We start from the raw sequence: 17,766 nt of genomic DNA, 5'->3' as shown, positions 1-17,766 counted from the left end.
ATCTGCGGTAAATCTTGAGATTTTTTCATTTTGAAGGATAGTGAAAATATCTTGTATAAAATCCAATAATTAATGTAGAGTACAGCATCACATGTAAGTTTCTTTTTTATTTAAGTACTGAAACGCAACGCCATAGTCATGATTTTGGCAATATGAACTTTACAATTATTAATCACGAAATAGGAATGACATCATTTACAATTGTCAATCACGAAATAGGAATGACATCATCTACAACTGTCAATCCCGAAATAGGAATGACATCATCTATAGTCGTCAATCACGAAATAGGAATGACATCAACCGTTTTGGTCATTAAAGTCATCAAGTTGAGCTTTACTCTGTCCATTCAGACATCTTGCAGTATCGTTACTGTATAAACGCATGCTGAAGCTTAATCAGTTTCTTTGTGAAAGAACAGGCATTCCTTCAAGGAACTTCAACGCAGAAAGTGAGGGTGGAAGAAGACCACCTGCTTCTCGATACCGCAACATCACTTGATCTAACATCCCGAGAAGCATCGGTGGGGGAGGAGGAGATGAGCCAACAGGTATTTCTGAGGGAGCAGTGATTTCTCGCTTTATGGAAGCCCCATTCAGATCCATTGCAGGTTCTGAGACAGGTGATTTGCTGGTTTCTTGTTCATTTTCGTCGCTCGGACTAGAGAATTTCTTCGTTAGGGCGATGCCGTTGCTGTTTTGGTAACATGGTTGGCAGTAACCATGTGTGAGTTTTTTAGCTGCTGCTGGGAAGGTTTTGCCACACTGGGTGCATTTTTCATTGTGTTCCCCTGAAATAAAAAAAAACAGAATTTAGCATTTCATCAAGTTTAAAAGCAGCTTTTAGGCACAAAAATTAAATTATTAAAGCTGCAAGCATGATTTTGTTTTCTTTTTAAAAAATCAAAACCTGCGGAAATATTTTTCAAAGGTTCATGCGCCAACTACCTAATTTTTCGTTTGAATTAATTTTCAAATAAAATTTAAACTAATTACCATGAAAAAAATCACTGACATACCAAAGAAAAAATACATTGACTCACGAGACATTAAATAATTCATTTGCCATATTATAAAAATCAATTTGATTTTGTGAGTACACTATTTTGCACTATGTAAAATGTATAAGTATGCTTTGCTTCATAAAATGTACCAATCTGTTCTGAAACGACTATGTATTTTTGATCAATAAATGAACTTATATCGTATTACTTTCTTCATGATCATCAATTATTTAAAACCTGCGGCATTTAATGTAATATCGGCATTTAATGTAAATATTTTGAAACATTCATTAACTATTAACGGCAATATTAGCAAAGACTATGAACAGAAATAACGCTATGAACTAATGCTCTTAATTTCTTTTCAACGAAAGAAAAGAAACAAAGAATACCTACAAGGTAAGTTTTGTAAACATCATTTATCGTAAAACATTCCCTTACTCTCACAGCAAAAAAATCTCTGTTTTAGCCAGTGGCAAAAATAGTGAAGCAAATTATAGAAGGGTATGAAACGTAAGAATCAACCGAAAAATTGCTTTACAATTCCTTTCAATGAAATTTTTAGTGGTTAATTTCTGTGAATATGCGATAAAATTGTGCGATACAACTAATGGGAGAAAAATCGCTTGAAATAATAACTGATAATTTAACATTAAGCAAATGCGAATAACATAACCTGAAACTTAATTCGATTCACTTTATTCTTATCCACACCGGTTTCATTTCTTGGCTTTATAAATTCCAAAATAATATTAGAAAAAGAAAATTAGAATTGAGAAAAGCGGTGGGAGAAAATGAATAGATGGTATGACCCCTAAAGTGATTTAAAAAGCGAGAAAAAAATCAGGTTTTTGATACAACATAGCTCAGTATTTGGATCAAGGTTGGTTATGGCCATCTGTGCCAACTTGTATCAGAACATGGATGTTTTAAGAGATTTTTTTTTCACACTTGTTTTAAGGAGCGCCTACAAGATGTCCAGTTTGAAGATTTGACATTGAATCGTCATCGAACACGCCTATCTTTAGCGGAGAAAAAATGCGATGAGAATATTAAACGAGAAAAATAGGGAAAAAATTGGGTATTCCTAACCGCTGGTGATACCTATTCTAATAGCCAATTATCTATAAGCGGAAATAATATAAGACATTAATTACATACAATACTTCATGTATGCTATTTAAAAGTCATCAATAAAATACATTCAAGGCAAATAAGAGTAGTCAGATAAATGTGATACCAGGATAGTCAGTTTTTTTTCTGGCAATATCGTTGCAATTATTATTTTTTTTTTTTTTTTTTTGAACTTAAGAAATGAATGTATGGATTTGGCGACGCAAGTCTAAATTGTGATCAACTCTTCTGAAACAATTATTGATCTGCATATCCGATTCTTTTTTCATGAACACTCATTGTAATATTTTTGATGAAAAATATTTCAGAAAAACCCCCTCCTCTTCATGAAATGAAACGTTGAAATGATTAACATAATTTAGTCAATTTTCAATAATCCTACATTTTCTGATACTTTATTGTACTTTCTATAGTCTAAAAACTTGGATTTATCTTGACATTATTACAATTATTATTATAACTATTGTTATTATTATTATTATTATTACTATTGTTATTATTATTATTATTATTATTATCATTATCATCGTCATCATTATTATTATTATTATCATCATCAACCTCATCATTATCAATATTGTAATAATAATAAATATTATTATTAATTTAATTCTGACTCTTTTTGTCATTAGTGTTACACCCTGTAGTTGATAGTATTATTTTTATGGAAGTGAAAGGAAATCCTGATATCACAGGACGTCATGATATGATAGCTTGCCGTTGATCTTGTTTTTATATTCATTTCTGTTACTTACATATTGCAACTGTTTAAAATGTTTTCAAGCATTTCGGTAAACGTTATATTAGTCACGTGATCCGACTAACACTTTGTTATCAGTCGCGTTTACTGCACTACAATTTAATATTTTTTAACTGGTAGCAATATGTGACAAATCACAGTATCACGTTTATTGCCGTTTAAAGTTAAATAGAAAGACGGAACTTCCTTTGCGTGATATAACGATTGCGCACGCAAAGTTCTTAAAGTAAAATAAACATTGCATGACAGTTGTTCAGAGGAAAATAAAGTTTTTTTGAGATCAATTTTAAAATATTTGCATTAGGAGTACAATTTTCAGCAATTAAATCTAATACACATGATAGTAATTGTTAAATTTTAAATGTTTAAGTCAAATTTAAAGAATAAATCTGACGAAACGAAATGTATCAGTTCAGTTTATTTCTAGGTTAAATAATCCTAACCCACAACCATATGCCCACCTTTCTCTTACAAAATAAAAACCGAAACAACACTGCAGGTCATTGGATGTTTACACACCGCAGAGTGTCATAATTCACTTCTGATTATCGATTTAGGCCTTTAGAATCTGACAACAAGTATTGCTCAGTCTCGATTAAATGTAACTTCAGGGAAGATCGTGTTTGCGATTTACTGCAATATCGATAGTGTTAGGTAATACACTGGCTACTTGATAATCGATGTTTTCGATATATGGTCAATATAGATCCGTGATTGAGACATAAATAAATCCAATCTGATAAAGGGGAGCACAATTAATTTCCATAATGGTCTACTTAAAAAGGAATTGCATTGTTGTGGATTGGAATATGGATGGCCCGGAGGAATAAGTGACCTTCCTTATTTTCATTCACAGATGGTAATGTCTAAGCAGCGATTGGCACTTTGATGCCAGCAAAGCATCTTTTTTTTTTTTTTTTTTTTTATAAAAACAGTGTATGATTTCCTAGACACTTTTATGTTTTTCATTAAATGTTAAGTGTTTCTTAACTGGTTGAAAGCTATTGACAGGACCGTTTAAATGTAAACTGATAGCTTTACAATGGGGTTGCTGCTACCAGTCAAAATTACTACTTTTAGTCACTGAAGTTGATAGAATGAGCAAAAAAAAAAAAAAAAAAAAAAAAAAACATAGAGCGAGGAAAATCTTTTATTTTCAAAACGATTAATTTTTAATTATTTTTTTTAAATGTCCGATTTTTCAAACAACGCATGGTTTTTATGACGTCACAAGTGATGAACTTTGGCGAGTAATCCACTGGCGCGCTGAATGCTTACGCTTGCTGTCTATCGCGTTTCCACGTTATGATAATTCAGAACCGAATTAAATATTACGCTCTACCCTCGCTATCAACCGTATCGTTGCCACTACATGTCGGAAAAGATGCGAATTAAATATTGCGCTCTGCGCTAATGGCATCCGTGAATGGCATTTCATCACTTGTGTTGTCATGTACAGAAGCGTAAAAAGTAAAATTGAATCTGCGTAACAATTAAAATATTTTTTTTAAAATATTAAACTTTGTCAAATTGTTTAAAAAATGGTCAGATCCTATGTTTTTAAGCATGCTCTTTCAGAAAACAATACTTTTAAATTTCGGAAATGATCCCATTGTTTTTCAAAATGTCTCTGCCGTAACTCTATGATGCATACACACAGGGGAGGGGGGAGGCGACAGAGCCGAAATGAGATAGCAGATAGTGGTGGAAGTAGATCAAGCACTTTCTCTGAACCCTCTGTAATCGAACCATAGCAACACACGTATTCACAAGAACCCTGGAAGGCCAGCAACAGGTGTGTTGTGGTGCTCAACCACTGCTTAAATACTTGTTGGGGCGCAGAGCATTCTGCACCTAGATTAAGCAAAAGAAAAGGTAAAGAAGTGAAGAAAAAGTGCAATTTTTCTATATTTTTCTTAAAGGACAAGAACTTGAAACTAAACAATTTTAGTTATTTGGATGGTCTCCGCCTATTTAGGAACTTGGCCCTGGTAGCACATGCCCCATGGAAATTTTCCAAGTGGTACGAATCATAGCTATTGTTTTTTTTTTTTTTCGATTTCTTCTCTAGAATACTCCTATACATAATTAATTATGTCTCAGTTGCCAGATTCAAAAAAATTTCAATAGAGGAAAAAAAAAGGGTAATAATAAGTAATTTTGTGTTTTCCAGATCAGCCTTTAACTTCTCTGACTTTTATATACAGGTAATATAAAATGACCAAATGGTTGATGTATTTTTTTGAAAATGATTCAAAAAGATAAAAAATGCATTTTTCTGCAAAAATTACTATAAAATTCTATTTATAAATTAATATTATTCTACTTCATTTTTTAAATTCCATTTTTTTTTCACACTTGAAGTATTTAAGTACATCAGCCACAAAACAAAACAATAAATAAATAAATAAATAAAATAAAAATAAATAAATAAATTAATTAATTAAATACTTGTAAAAGAGCACAAAAATGTACAAAATAGCATTTTATACACATAGAAAATAATTCCAATACAATCACTAAAGACTGATCATTATATCATGCCTTAGCAGAGAGCTATGAAAATACTGATTGCAAAAATAAAATAAAATAACATGTTTTTTTGCGCAAAGAAGAAGGCGGAAAAAATAGCTTCACTTCCCATTTTCGATGATTCAATTTTTAATGATGTATGAAAATTTTATTATAAAAAATGAAACTGCTAAAACTTTCAATAAAATTATAAAAAAAAAAAGAAAGAAAGAAAGAAAGAAAACCCCCGTAACTAGCTAGGAAAATATTACTCTTTCCTCAAAAAGTTGAAAAAAATCTGACTTATTTCTAGACATAAAAACTTTCCCTGACAGTTCCAGGTTTTCCAAGTGTCAGAAAAGTGTCCTTGACTTTTTCAGGTAGCAGCGACTCTTGCAAAGTTGTCCACCATTGTTAATTGACCACCTAAGTTTACCGTTTTTGACAGGTACAGAATAAGTCCTATATCATATATATCAACCTCTATAAGTTGACCACTTGTCTAAGTTGACCACTAAAGTACTGCACTGCAAGTGGTTAACTTACACAGGCTTCACTATATCTAGGTTTTCCACTTGAACAAACACCCTATTCACTATCCTTTTTTTTCTTTCTTGCCAGAAATGATTTGCAACTTCGAAATCTTTATTTATTAGTATTATTGTTTAATTTGCACCTTGAACACCACCTACAGATTTGAAATATCTCATTCAGAACTTTGGTTCTGAAGCTCAAAGTGTACATTGAAAAGTATTTCCTCGCAATTATCTTTAATTATAGGGTAGAGACCAGTGAAACCTTTCTTACTATTAGTATCCTAAAGGTTTTTTTACAGATCACAAAAGTACGTGCGCAGCATCTTCTACACTTTTAAAAAATGTATAAAAAATGCCCGAGGGAGCATCTGAAATGAAACAGGAGAACAACAACAAGGGAAAATAGAGAAGAAAGTAGAGCAGACTCTAAGCTATCGGCAGCTAAAAGAAAATCGGGTCAATATTTCTTTTAATCAGTAGTCGACTGTTCGGTACGAAGATGTTTACATCAGAAACTTACATTGTGTGTGGAATACGCCAACGGCATCGAAAGATATTGATCTAGAAGATTTTGTTAGATTAATGATATCTATTTATTTTTTCTCAAAATGTCACATTCCCTTAAAAAGGATGAACTTGGAGATATTTCAATAGCATGTAAGACTTCTTCGGCAAAACATTGATGGAAAATTTGTCATTTTGATAAACATTTAAGCAAAGACTTTTCTTGTTACCCAACAAGAAGAACAATTTTGATTCAACTAAGGATAAACACAATACATTTTTAATGAATTTTTTTTTATTTTCAATTACATTGTTAAAATTTAATTTTTAAATTAATGATATCTATTTTTCCCGAATATAGCATTTGCATGAAAAGGATGAACTTGCAGATTTTTCAATGACATGCAGAACTTTTTCTTCGGCAAAACATTTGATGGAAAATTTGTCATTTTGATAAACATTTAAGCAAAGACTTTTCTTGTTACCCAACAAGAAGAACAATTTTGATTCAACTAAGTATAAACACAATACATTTTTAATGATTTTTTTGATTTTCTATTACATTATTAAAAATTAATTTTTAAATTAATGATATCTATTTTTTCCGAATATAGCATTCGCATGAAAAGGATGAGGTTGTAGATTTTTCAATGACATGCAAAACTTTTTCCTCGGCAAAATATTTGATGGGATATTTGTCATTTTGATAAACATTAAAGCAAAAGTTTTTCTTTTTATTTAGGACTTTAACTAATATAGTAGTCTAACTTAAGTAGCAACTCTGAAGAAAGGCAATAAATTTAGAATGTTTGATGAAATTGTTGTGATTTTTCAATGAAATTGTTAAACAAATTCGAAATTGATAATATGCCGGCTTTCAGGGTTTAGGAAGAAACCTTAAGAAAACAATCTTTTTTCAATCATAATTAACTATAATGTTTTATGGAGAAGATTATTATAACTTATTACGCGTTAACTACTACACGTTACTACATTAACTACTGCGTGTTAAGGGAAACGATCTTGTTAAAAGTACAATTAATTTTACTTGCATTAATGTTTTTTTCAATAAATTTATAGAAACTCATTGACATACAATGTGAAGAGTCTCAACGTATCAAGATAATGGTAGTTCCTGAAAAAAGTTATATCTACTTTCTTCTTATTATTTTTGTCAATATTTTTTCTTCTTTTTTGGAAGTTCATGGCACAATTTTTTTTTTAACGTTTTCTTTTATCTCCTAAATCATATCGCATTTGATGTTCAAATCTCACTTACTTTTGTCGCTAAACCACTTTTAAATCATAGCCTAAATTAATAAACTTTTTATTCAAAAGATATTAAATAAAATAGTTTGAATTATACGGTGAACATCAAGAGGTAGTAGTAAAAAAACAGGCTATTTCGTAAGATAAAAATAAACCTTCAATCAAAAAAATTAATACAAATTGGTTGCAGTTTTGAACCAAACTAGCTAACAAACCATTCCTAAAAAATCGGAATAAATTGCTATTCCTCCATAAATTGCATCTTCGCCGAGAAAGAAATAACGATTCGTAAAACAGATAACCAGAATAATAATAAAGTAATAAAAATGCGAGAGAAATTCACCCATCTTAGCAAACAAAAGCAAACATCCCATTATACTGACAACTAAGAACATGTCTTCCAACTGCTTAGGGAAACCGGTTGTTATGTAAATACTGCCAAAGGTCGAGGTGTTATATGGATTTTTCCCGCGACTTCGTGATCTGGTAATGAAAATGATGGTACCCGGTAACAGCTGGCACGCTAATGGTAAGAGGCAGGTTTTCAGAAATTGTATTTCGATGCAAAATGATTTAAGCATATCAGTGTTGAATGCCATTTAATTTGTATCTTCTAATAATTTTGTCTTACGGATTATTTGTTTAAGTTCATGTACATAAGTTAGATATGGGATTTGAAAAATTGAGATTTTCTCTTAGCTACCAGATTTTTAAATGTAAAAGGAGGACTTCATATCAGTAATTTAAAAAGCATGTGCGGGTCAGATTTTTATATTATTTATTTAATTGGAGAAAGTACATTTTCAGAAAATTATCCCAATTGAATGATTGATAAAAATATTAAGTTTCAAGCAATTATTGGGAGCATCAAGTGAAATAATGCAATACAATATACAAAACAATGAAAATTGCCGGCTTGTGTTTCAAGGCTGCAGAAAACATTTTCTCCAACGTGTAGAGAAAAAGAAATAATGAAAAATTTCCACTTTTGTTGTAAATTGCGCCTTATTACCTTGCTTAAATAGCAATCTTTTCTAATATTCTACTCTTGTTATAAGGAAAGCGTTAGAATATAAAGTAGTTGGAAAGGCTCATTGAAAGATGAATACTATTTGAACTATTAGAACAAATAGAATGTAAAATAAAAAGTAAATACATACAATGAGTAAAATTTTCAAGTGATGCATTAAATTTCAGAGTCTATTTTGTAAATTCCATTTTGAGGAAAATATTTCTATTACTTTTCGCTGGATATACTGCAAAGGTCAAAGCGGGGAGTTTCAAAAGGGTTAAGGTTCTAAAAAAGGATGAATGAGAATGGTACCCTTATTGTTCTACAGAGCGATGTAAAGAATATTGCGATATTATTTAGAAGCCTAACGATGCCTGTAAATTTCTATATTTGATATTATTCTAGGTTAGGGATTTATGACATGCACTTTTGCAGGTTCGTTATCTATATGGATCAGGAGGGTGCAATTGCCTCCTGGTTTTAAAAAATTAATGTATTTACAAAAAGTGAATGTGTTTTATGCTGCTTTCTGATATAATTTGCATTGAATTCCCCCCACCTCCCCACCCCTTCATTGATAAGTTTGAAATGATAGGCATGAACATTTCCTAGTGTAATATTGTCATTTTACATTGCACGTATAATTGTTAAAATTATTGCTTATTTGCACATTTAAGATTGCATACTTCCATAAACGTAATTTTGCGTCTGTATTTACGATCAAGAAAATTCGCACATACATAATAGTAATGTACCACAAGTGGTTTTTTTCGAAAAAGTTTAGTTATTTTTAATACCTATAAAAGACGATGAAAGTTTCAAAGATAATCTTTGACTTAACTCTTTGTTGCTCGGAGCATTTTGTAATGCTCAAGCTCCTTAACAGTCATTAAAATATTTATATTTGAAAAAGTCTTTGTCATCTGTTCTTAATTTGATGAGATGAAAAGATAATGAGCCGTAGTTAGCAAGAAGTCGCATTATTTGCTATAATTCAATGATATATTTCACAATTTTAGAAAAATGTAGCTTTAACTAGTTGTGAAGCATTAGGGATAAATATTCAGAATTTATTTCGTAACAAAATTGATCTATCTTTTAAATAATACTCCTCTTTAACAAATTTAACAATGAAGCTGATTTTTGGTGATAGAAGGATCACCTAAATGAACTAATTGCGAGACTAAATTTTTACATTAGTATTATTCTTGCTTGTTTCTGTAGAAGCAGTGCAAAAGGAAAGGAGGTGATTCGAAGTCTCAGCCTCCCTTGACGCTCAAAAAATACTTACTGCGAAAGTTGACGCTAGTCTTCTATTGTTAAAAGATGCCTTTCATTATCTAATCAATTTTGTGCATCTGACTATCTGTGTGAAAATTAAATTAAATTCTAACAGGTTTTATTACAAATTTTAAGCATCAAAGTTGGCAGCCAGGGGACCTTCACGAATTTCCTGCTACGCCCCTGTGCAGTAGTGTAGGAAATATTTAAATATGGGTCGCAGCCTTTAAAAGTTGTTTCTGAGAACATTTGAGGTTTTTTTTAAAAATTTGCACGTTGTCTATTTATTTATTTATATTTGCTCAAATGCCAATTATAAGTCCGAAATTGAAAATAATTCAACTGAAATGATGGACACTTTCCCAAGGTTACAAGCAATCCTTTTTAAAAGAAATAGTAAACAAGATACACGCAAACCGACACACATATATACTACTTGACTTTGGTGGCGCATAGTCTAATATCCAACATCGTAAAACAGCAGTATACGGTAAATCAACCAAACTCTATAGCTAACTCTAAAAGGTAACATGCCCAAGAACTTTTGACAAGAGTCGTAAATATAATTCTCAACAGTCGGAATGGAATTGAAATGGATACAAAGAACTAACTTATCAATCGACAAGAATGATAAATGCTCCAACCTGCCCGCAATTGGTTCGCCATTCAGTGTACTAACACCTTCTCAGTGATACCTACCTAAGCAATACGGATTTAGATCAAGTTGGATGAATTAATTAGTAACAGGATTAGATTTTTGCTGGGGTATTCCAGTAACATGCTCTAAGCGCAACCGGGGCTATTTTTGTTGCAATTTTTTTTGCTCTTTTACTTTACTTATTAGATAATGGATGGGTAAGGATTGATCGACGAGCTGCCAATTGAGTTTCCGACGGTTTGTGGGTGTGGTTGAAGTCATTGATTATATTCTGGCATGCTCTTCTGATGGAGAGTTCTGTATCCTGTCACGGATTTTTGCTGCATATGCTATTGAAAGGGTTATGAATAATGCTTGATATATGTCTGATGTGTAATGAAAATGGAAATATATTTTATATTGGAAATGATGGTATGGTTGACGTTTGATATCTCATCGTTGCTTATGTCGAATTTCACGCTTATATGAAGATAAATGTCAATCAGTGGTAAAGCAGTTATGTTACTTTTGAATTTATTCTTGCCATTTGAAAAGTGATTTGCGATTTCAAAATAATTTGAGTTGAAAATAGCTTATCCTTATATATTATTTCTGTAGCCTGTTTTTGGTTTCTACGCGAGATTTTCCTCAATTCTTGATCGATTTCTTTGATTTACACCTTATTTTAAAGCTTATCGTGCAGGCTACTGACGAAAAATAGACCCACGGTCTAAAAATTGTTTTTTCGAGCAAAAAAAACCTGTTTTAAAAAACCAGAATGAAGTTTTCGGTTAAATTTATAACTTTAACTTGCACTGTTACCGACAGAGCTGAATAGCTTGATCGGCAGAGCGTTCGACTGGTAACCAGGAGAATGCGTGTTCGGGCCCGCGTCCGGACAAACTGCATCAAAAAGTTAGAAAAATATTGCGCATTACATGAACAATCAATAACAAATATGAGGGAATACATGAGATAGAAACGCTCCTAGCTGTTATGAAAACTTGATGTAACACGGAGCTAAGTTGATACTCAATTGTAAGGTTTTTTTTCTTTTTTTTTTTAAGCTTTGGCTCCGGTAAGAAAATTAAAGCATAATGTAAGCGAAAATATAAGTATCAGGTTTAAGATTTCAGACTACAATGGAATTGTTTTCTGTTCAGTAAAATATAATAAATCGTATGCTGAAATATAGATTCTTCTAATGAGTTTTTGACTCTTTGTACAAATAAAAAAATTACTACCTCAATTTAAAGGGTAATACATATATTTTTCTTCTTTTTGCAAAAAAAAAAAAAAAAAAACAAAAACAAGTAGCGTATCACATTTTTACTACATTTGAAAAGCTACGCTTAAAAAAGAACTTAGTTCAAATTATTTTGTATTTTAACCGTGCTGTTAAATGATGAACACGTGCTGCTATCTAAGCCATAACGGTTCAAACAGCCTGCGATAACAAATTGTAAAAAATTTCAAAAATAAAAACACTTCTCTGTAAGAAAAAAAATTTTAAATTAACCTGTGGGTATTTATTCCGGTAGAGCGTTCGGCTATAAACTGTCAGAACTTCGGGCCAGTTCGGACTATCCGACATAATAGCAAATTTACATTAATATTACGCATTACATGTACTCATAACATACAACAGATAACACACGTAATAAAATAAATACTGTGGGAATGCTATTTAGTGTTTCGACTCCTTTATGCAGGCTACAGTTATTATTCAGATAAGTTGACTGCTAATCGAAGGGTGTTCTTCCCTTTTTTTTAAAGGTTTGAATCTGTCCAGACCACTGAGCATAATGTAAGCATAAAAAAAAGTATTAGATATACCTCAAGGGAATCCTTTTTGTGCAGAAAAACATTTTAATTGCATGCTGAAATGTAGATTTTTTTAACAGCATTGTTCAACCTTTTGTGCAAATGAAAAAATACTACGCCAAATTGAAACTACGAGTTTCACCCACTAAACCTTTAATTATTTATTCGAATACGATATAAAACATTAAAATTATTATCAACTTCATTAGTAAGAAATCATTTTCTACTCCTCGAGCTTTCGGCTGAAAAAAAACATTTTGTTTACGTTCGAAAAATTACACTTAAAAAACTGAGTCAGTTCAACTGGTTTTGTTTTTGAATTTTAAGGGTTCGATTAAAAGAAAAACATGTGCGGGCATTTAAGCCGTAACGGTTAAAGCAGCCTGTTTTGGGAAATTGTTTAATATTTAAAAATAAAAACACTTATTTTCAATCGAATTTATTACTTCTCTATAATGTTTGTTTCAGTCGCTGCGTGAAATCTTCCTCATTCTTTAATCAAATTCCATATTTTACGAATAATCTTAAATCGTATCATGCTGGCTAATAACAAAACATAGACGCATGATCTTATTATTATTATTTTTTTTTGGGGGGGGGGGCAAAAAGTTTTTTTGCTGTTTTTTCCTACGCATTCCTTCAATGAATAGCATTCGAAAAGGAAGGCGCAATTGCTAGGTTTGTTGGAGTGTCGGGCTGTTAATTAGAATGGCGCCAGTTCGAATACGTGCCAATGAATACCTCTTTAATTTTTCTTTTTTTTCCCGTCAGATGCTCACGTGGGCAGGACTGTATTTGTCACAACCTGTTTTTTCACATGCAAAATTACTTCTTTTTCACGAGTCACTTAGTCACACTTTTAATGATATTTATGTTTGAATTGAAAATACGTACAAGAAAAGGTGAGCGATGATCAAATTATCACAACGTTGTACTTAACGAGGTTTTGTTACTGATGTCTTCAAATTAAATGCCTTCTCTTGTGCGCTTACTTTTTTCGGTTCTTCTTCACACTGTTCTTTCTTTGAAATTTTTAAAGAGCGAAATGCCTTATGAATCGATTCGAAGTACAGTGCGGAGTTCCGCACGGGTCGACTAGTTTTATTTATTCACCTGTTTGTTTACTGCAAGCAATTTATTATCGTGTATTCATTTTGACGACTAACTCATTATGATAAGTGGAAACGTTTTTGAATCAAGATCTCAAAACTTAATATTTATTAGCTACGTTTTACCCACTTTGGAGCATATTTTTAGTTTTTTTCCAAAAGAGGCAGAAAGTTATATATATACACAATTTATTGTTGTACTGCTTTTTATACGACTAAAGTTACAATTTGACCTGTGATGGAAGTAATAAAGCAAAAATAATATCACAAATTGGAGTACTCAAACGGAAAGATTAACCTACTATCTTTGTGTTCATTTTTGCTTATACACGTATTTCGTGTTTATAGTTGAAAATTTTCTGTGTTTGGAAAAAATGCTCAGTTATTGCTATCGTCCCTGATCATACAGAATTTAAGCAATTTTTTTTAGAATTTAGAATTACTGTACTTTGACCACACTTTTACACTATTCGCACATAGAGAACTTTAGAGAACTCAAATAAATCATCCATTCCTTAACGTAGTGTCGATACTTGTAATGACGTTCAAAAACAAATATGTTCTCCGTTCCAAGTCAACCGAAATTCAGACATTCAAAAGGTTAAGGACGTTTAAAGACGCTGTAAATATGTTCAAAAGGATTTTTTTCTCCATTCCAAATCTTTAAAAATTTAAACAAAGATGAACACTTTGGATTATTTTTCCCCGATTCAGGATGAGTTTTATGTAATAACGAACTGTGGTTCACTAGAAAATTATTATTTATCATTCATAATTTAGATTTTAAATGTAAGTCAAAAATTTTTAACACTTCATTTTTAAAGAAGGGAAATTAAAATAATAGTAATAATATTAAAAAATAATAATAATAAAAATAATAATAATATTTTTTGAAAATACATAAGTTTAATAAAATTGTTTTAATTTAGTTGATGTTAAGTTAGTTCACATTATTAAAATATTTCAAATATTAAAATTTAGTGTCCAATGTGACGAACTTGACTGAACGCTTGTTTAAAAGCTATTAATATTTACGTACACAAAAAGGCAAAACCGCAAAGGTTACTTCATTTCAAAATAACCGTAAAGTTATTAAAAAAGAACTCTCCTAGATACATTCAGTAAGTTACCGCCCTATAGCCAGGGCTAAAGCAGAAATACATGAAATACAGCCGGGCTGATGAGTGCTAATAAGCACGAAACTGCAGTCCTCGGCTGGAATGACTGAGCTGGTGGTGTATTTCATGTATCCTAGTACACTTTTTTTCTGTGCCATGGCTTTAGTTTCTCTTTGTATTTCAAAACTTTAAAACAGAATACGAGCATAGAAAACCTAGCACTAGCTGAAAAATAAAAACAAACTTTGTTTTTTAAGTTTTTTTTTAAAATAAGAAACTAATTCTTGGAGGGATGAATTTCTTGCTAATACACATTAGACAGATGACACAATGGGACACAAAACAGCAAAAAAAAAAAAAAAAAAAGAATGATTTCAATTAAAAGCATATCGATTATTTCAGCGTATTCTAAAATATGTTTTTAATCAAAAATGTGATTATTCTAACTATTTTATGCTTTTAGTTGAGCTACTGCAAAAAAAAAAAAAAAATGCTATAAAATCTTTACGAAGTAAACATAAAAAAATAGTAAAATCATCTAAAATAACTGACGGTATACTATTATATTATACCCTATTTATATAATAGTTTTCAAAATCTGCTTGAAAAATAAGAACAAAATATCAACTCAACTCGCTTACAAAAACTTTCTTTCCAAATAACTAACAATCGTTATTCCTGAAATGGGAAAATTATTCAGAACTTTACGAGTCATTTTTTCAGAAAATAAATGTGAAAAGTTATATTTTACTACACTATCATATTTTGAGACGTTTTCTTTTGGCTATTATTTTACATTAACTAGTTCAAACAATTTACTAAAAGAAATATTTCCAACGCTAAACCTAAGAAGAAGGAAAAAGTCCATTGTTAGTTAGTTCCTAAAAACACGGAACTTGGTAAACGGAAGAGAAATACCTCAATACGTACTCGATTCAATTTTATTGATTACTGCATAGAGTTTTAAAATATTTTTTTATTTTTAAAATCATTAAAATTCTTATCTATGAAGCCAAAAAAATGTTTACGCTTCATAAAGGCTGCAACGATTCTAAAGTTTTGGAAAAAGACTCTTCAAAATATGTATTGAACCTTTTGTGAATCTTATTTAAAAAAGCTCCTTTCATACCAAGATCCTATCTCCGGAAACAAATATTAATTGCATATGAAAAACAAGAAGTGACCCATTCAAACAGATGAAATATGCGATATCCAAAAACGACTATTCACGTATTTCAAAGGTCATTGAAGTTCTTTGATTCCTTGGCTGACATTGACCCAAATTCAGATCATTTGAAAATTTTCAAACCATTCCGCGGCGGGTGATTGCTGTCAGCAAAGATTAAATGTGTTATTTATACGTAATATATTCAAAAGATAATAATTTCGTTTTTCTTTTATTCGGGGGCGTGATGGAGTCTTTTCAACATTGTAATAAATGAGCATCGAGAGAGGATTAAATGGTAAATAATCAGTACAACCAGGATTCAAACTCGCAATCTACAGTCCAGGAAGTGCGAAAGAGAAATTAAAATTTCAGTATTTTAACTAGCCTGCCAATCACTTCGTATATGGGTAGAGCTTCTCGGTTAAAATCTCGCCAAAAGGTAATTAACGGTGGTAATTATGAATTTCGTGGTCATCGAATTTATCAGGTTTAAACCCTTCCTTCTGCATGGCATTAGCCGGAAAGCGCACTAATTCTAGCTGTTGGTGATTGAAAAATTGCTTTTGGTGAACTTTTAGGGATCAAGCATGAAGACCACTCAAATTTATTTTTATGAATAATGAGATACTGGGTTTTAGCTATGATATATTAAATGTAATTATCTGCTATTAGTATTAGTTGATTGAGATCTCATTTAAATTATATTGGGACCTTGCAGCGTAAATTTTGTTCAATGGAAGACTTTAACCATGAAGTCTAATCATGTATTTGAGAAAATTTTAATTAAACAGATTGCTCAAGCTCAAAATTCATGGTACAAGAAGCTTTTTTTAGCTTACTTTTTGAGAGAAAATTAAAGGAATTAAAAAATATTTGAGATTTTTACTTCATTAATTTTATTTACAATCAGGTATCTAAACATTTATTGAAGTTCATTGGAAGAAGATGATTTTCATCTGTAAAGAATGTTCCTTCACCACGGGGTACAGTGTTTTAAAGCTTTAATTCAATATTAATATGCAGCTCTTTTTCAGAAAAGTCCCAATTATCCGACTTTCTGATTTTCCGAAAGGGGTCTGGTCCCATTTGATTTTGATAATTAGAGTTCTACTGTGTTTGAAACTTAAAAACAAATTTGTGACATCGTGATTTTCTTCGTGGAAGCACAATGTAAATTATAAATTGTTGATAAAACGTAAAATAAGTGAGAAACAATTACCTTCGTGTGTTTTCAGATGTGCCCTTAAATTGCATGCTAAAGCAAATCGCTTGTGGCAGTGTTTGCAGGAATGAGGTTTATCACCTAAAATGAAAGAAATAAATACATAAAATACACACACGTATACGATAGATAGTTGATGCATAATTTTCAAGATCTGAGCAAATATATTTTCCGCAATAAATATTATTTTAACTGAACATGGAAATTTAATGCGCTCATGTATGAAATCCGGAATTAGTTGTTCTTTAAAGCTATTCCAGATGATTTCATACTGAAATAAATTGTAAATTAGTAAAGCTAGTAATTACAAACAATATATGTACAGCCTGGTTATCCAATTCAGACTGCAGTTTTGTTGTTGTTTGGACTCATCAGTCTGCGCAATTGAAGGCAAAGTTTGGGATTAAGCAGTAAATTACCGCCCCTTGGCAACGGCTAAGGCAAAACTATATGCAAGTAATGTACTATTTGCATGTAGTTATGCCTTAGTTCTGGTATAGGGTGGTAACATTCTGCATAAAACAAGTAATTGTTGAAATTTCTTTCCGAAATGAAATGAATTATTAGTCGACATTTCTGGATTGTTTCCTGTATTTCTGAACAGTTATACCTGAACAGTATAAAGTTATCAACAAATATTTTGTAAAACTCTGTACAGCAAGAAATGTTTATTTAACC

The 17,766-nt window shown here is 31.2% G+C and overlaps 1 protein-coding gene across 1 annotated transcript in view; it reads right to left on the bottom strand.

Moving 5' to 3' along the window:
* Positions 1–398: 398 nt before the first annotated feature.
* The window catches only part of LOC129227753 (zinc finger protein 558-like), a 109,899-nt gene continuing 92,531 nt past the window's right edge, over positions 399–17,766 (bottom strand). The window contains exons 7-8 of the mRNA XM_054862357.1: positions 17,086–17,169; positions 399–790 (exon numbers count right to left, since the gene is read on the bottom strand). Coding sequence (XP_054718332.1) covers positions 399–790; positions 17,086–17,169 — 476 coding nt within the window. The remainder of the gene's footprint in view (positions 791–17,085; positions 17,170–17,766) is intronic.

Source organism: Uloborus diversus, chromosome 8, assembly GCF_026930045.1.
Source record: "Uloborus diversus isolate 005 chromosome 8, Udiv.v.3.1, whole genome shotgun sequence".
Taxonomy (NCBI): Eukaryota; Metazoa; Arthropoda; class Arachnida; order Araneae; family Uloboridae; genus Uloborus; species Uloborus diversus.
Note: the sequence above shows the minus strand (reverse complement) of the source record. Positions and strands in the feature narration are given on the sequence as shown.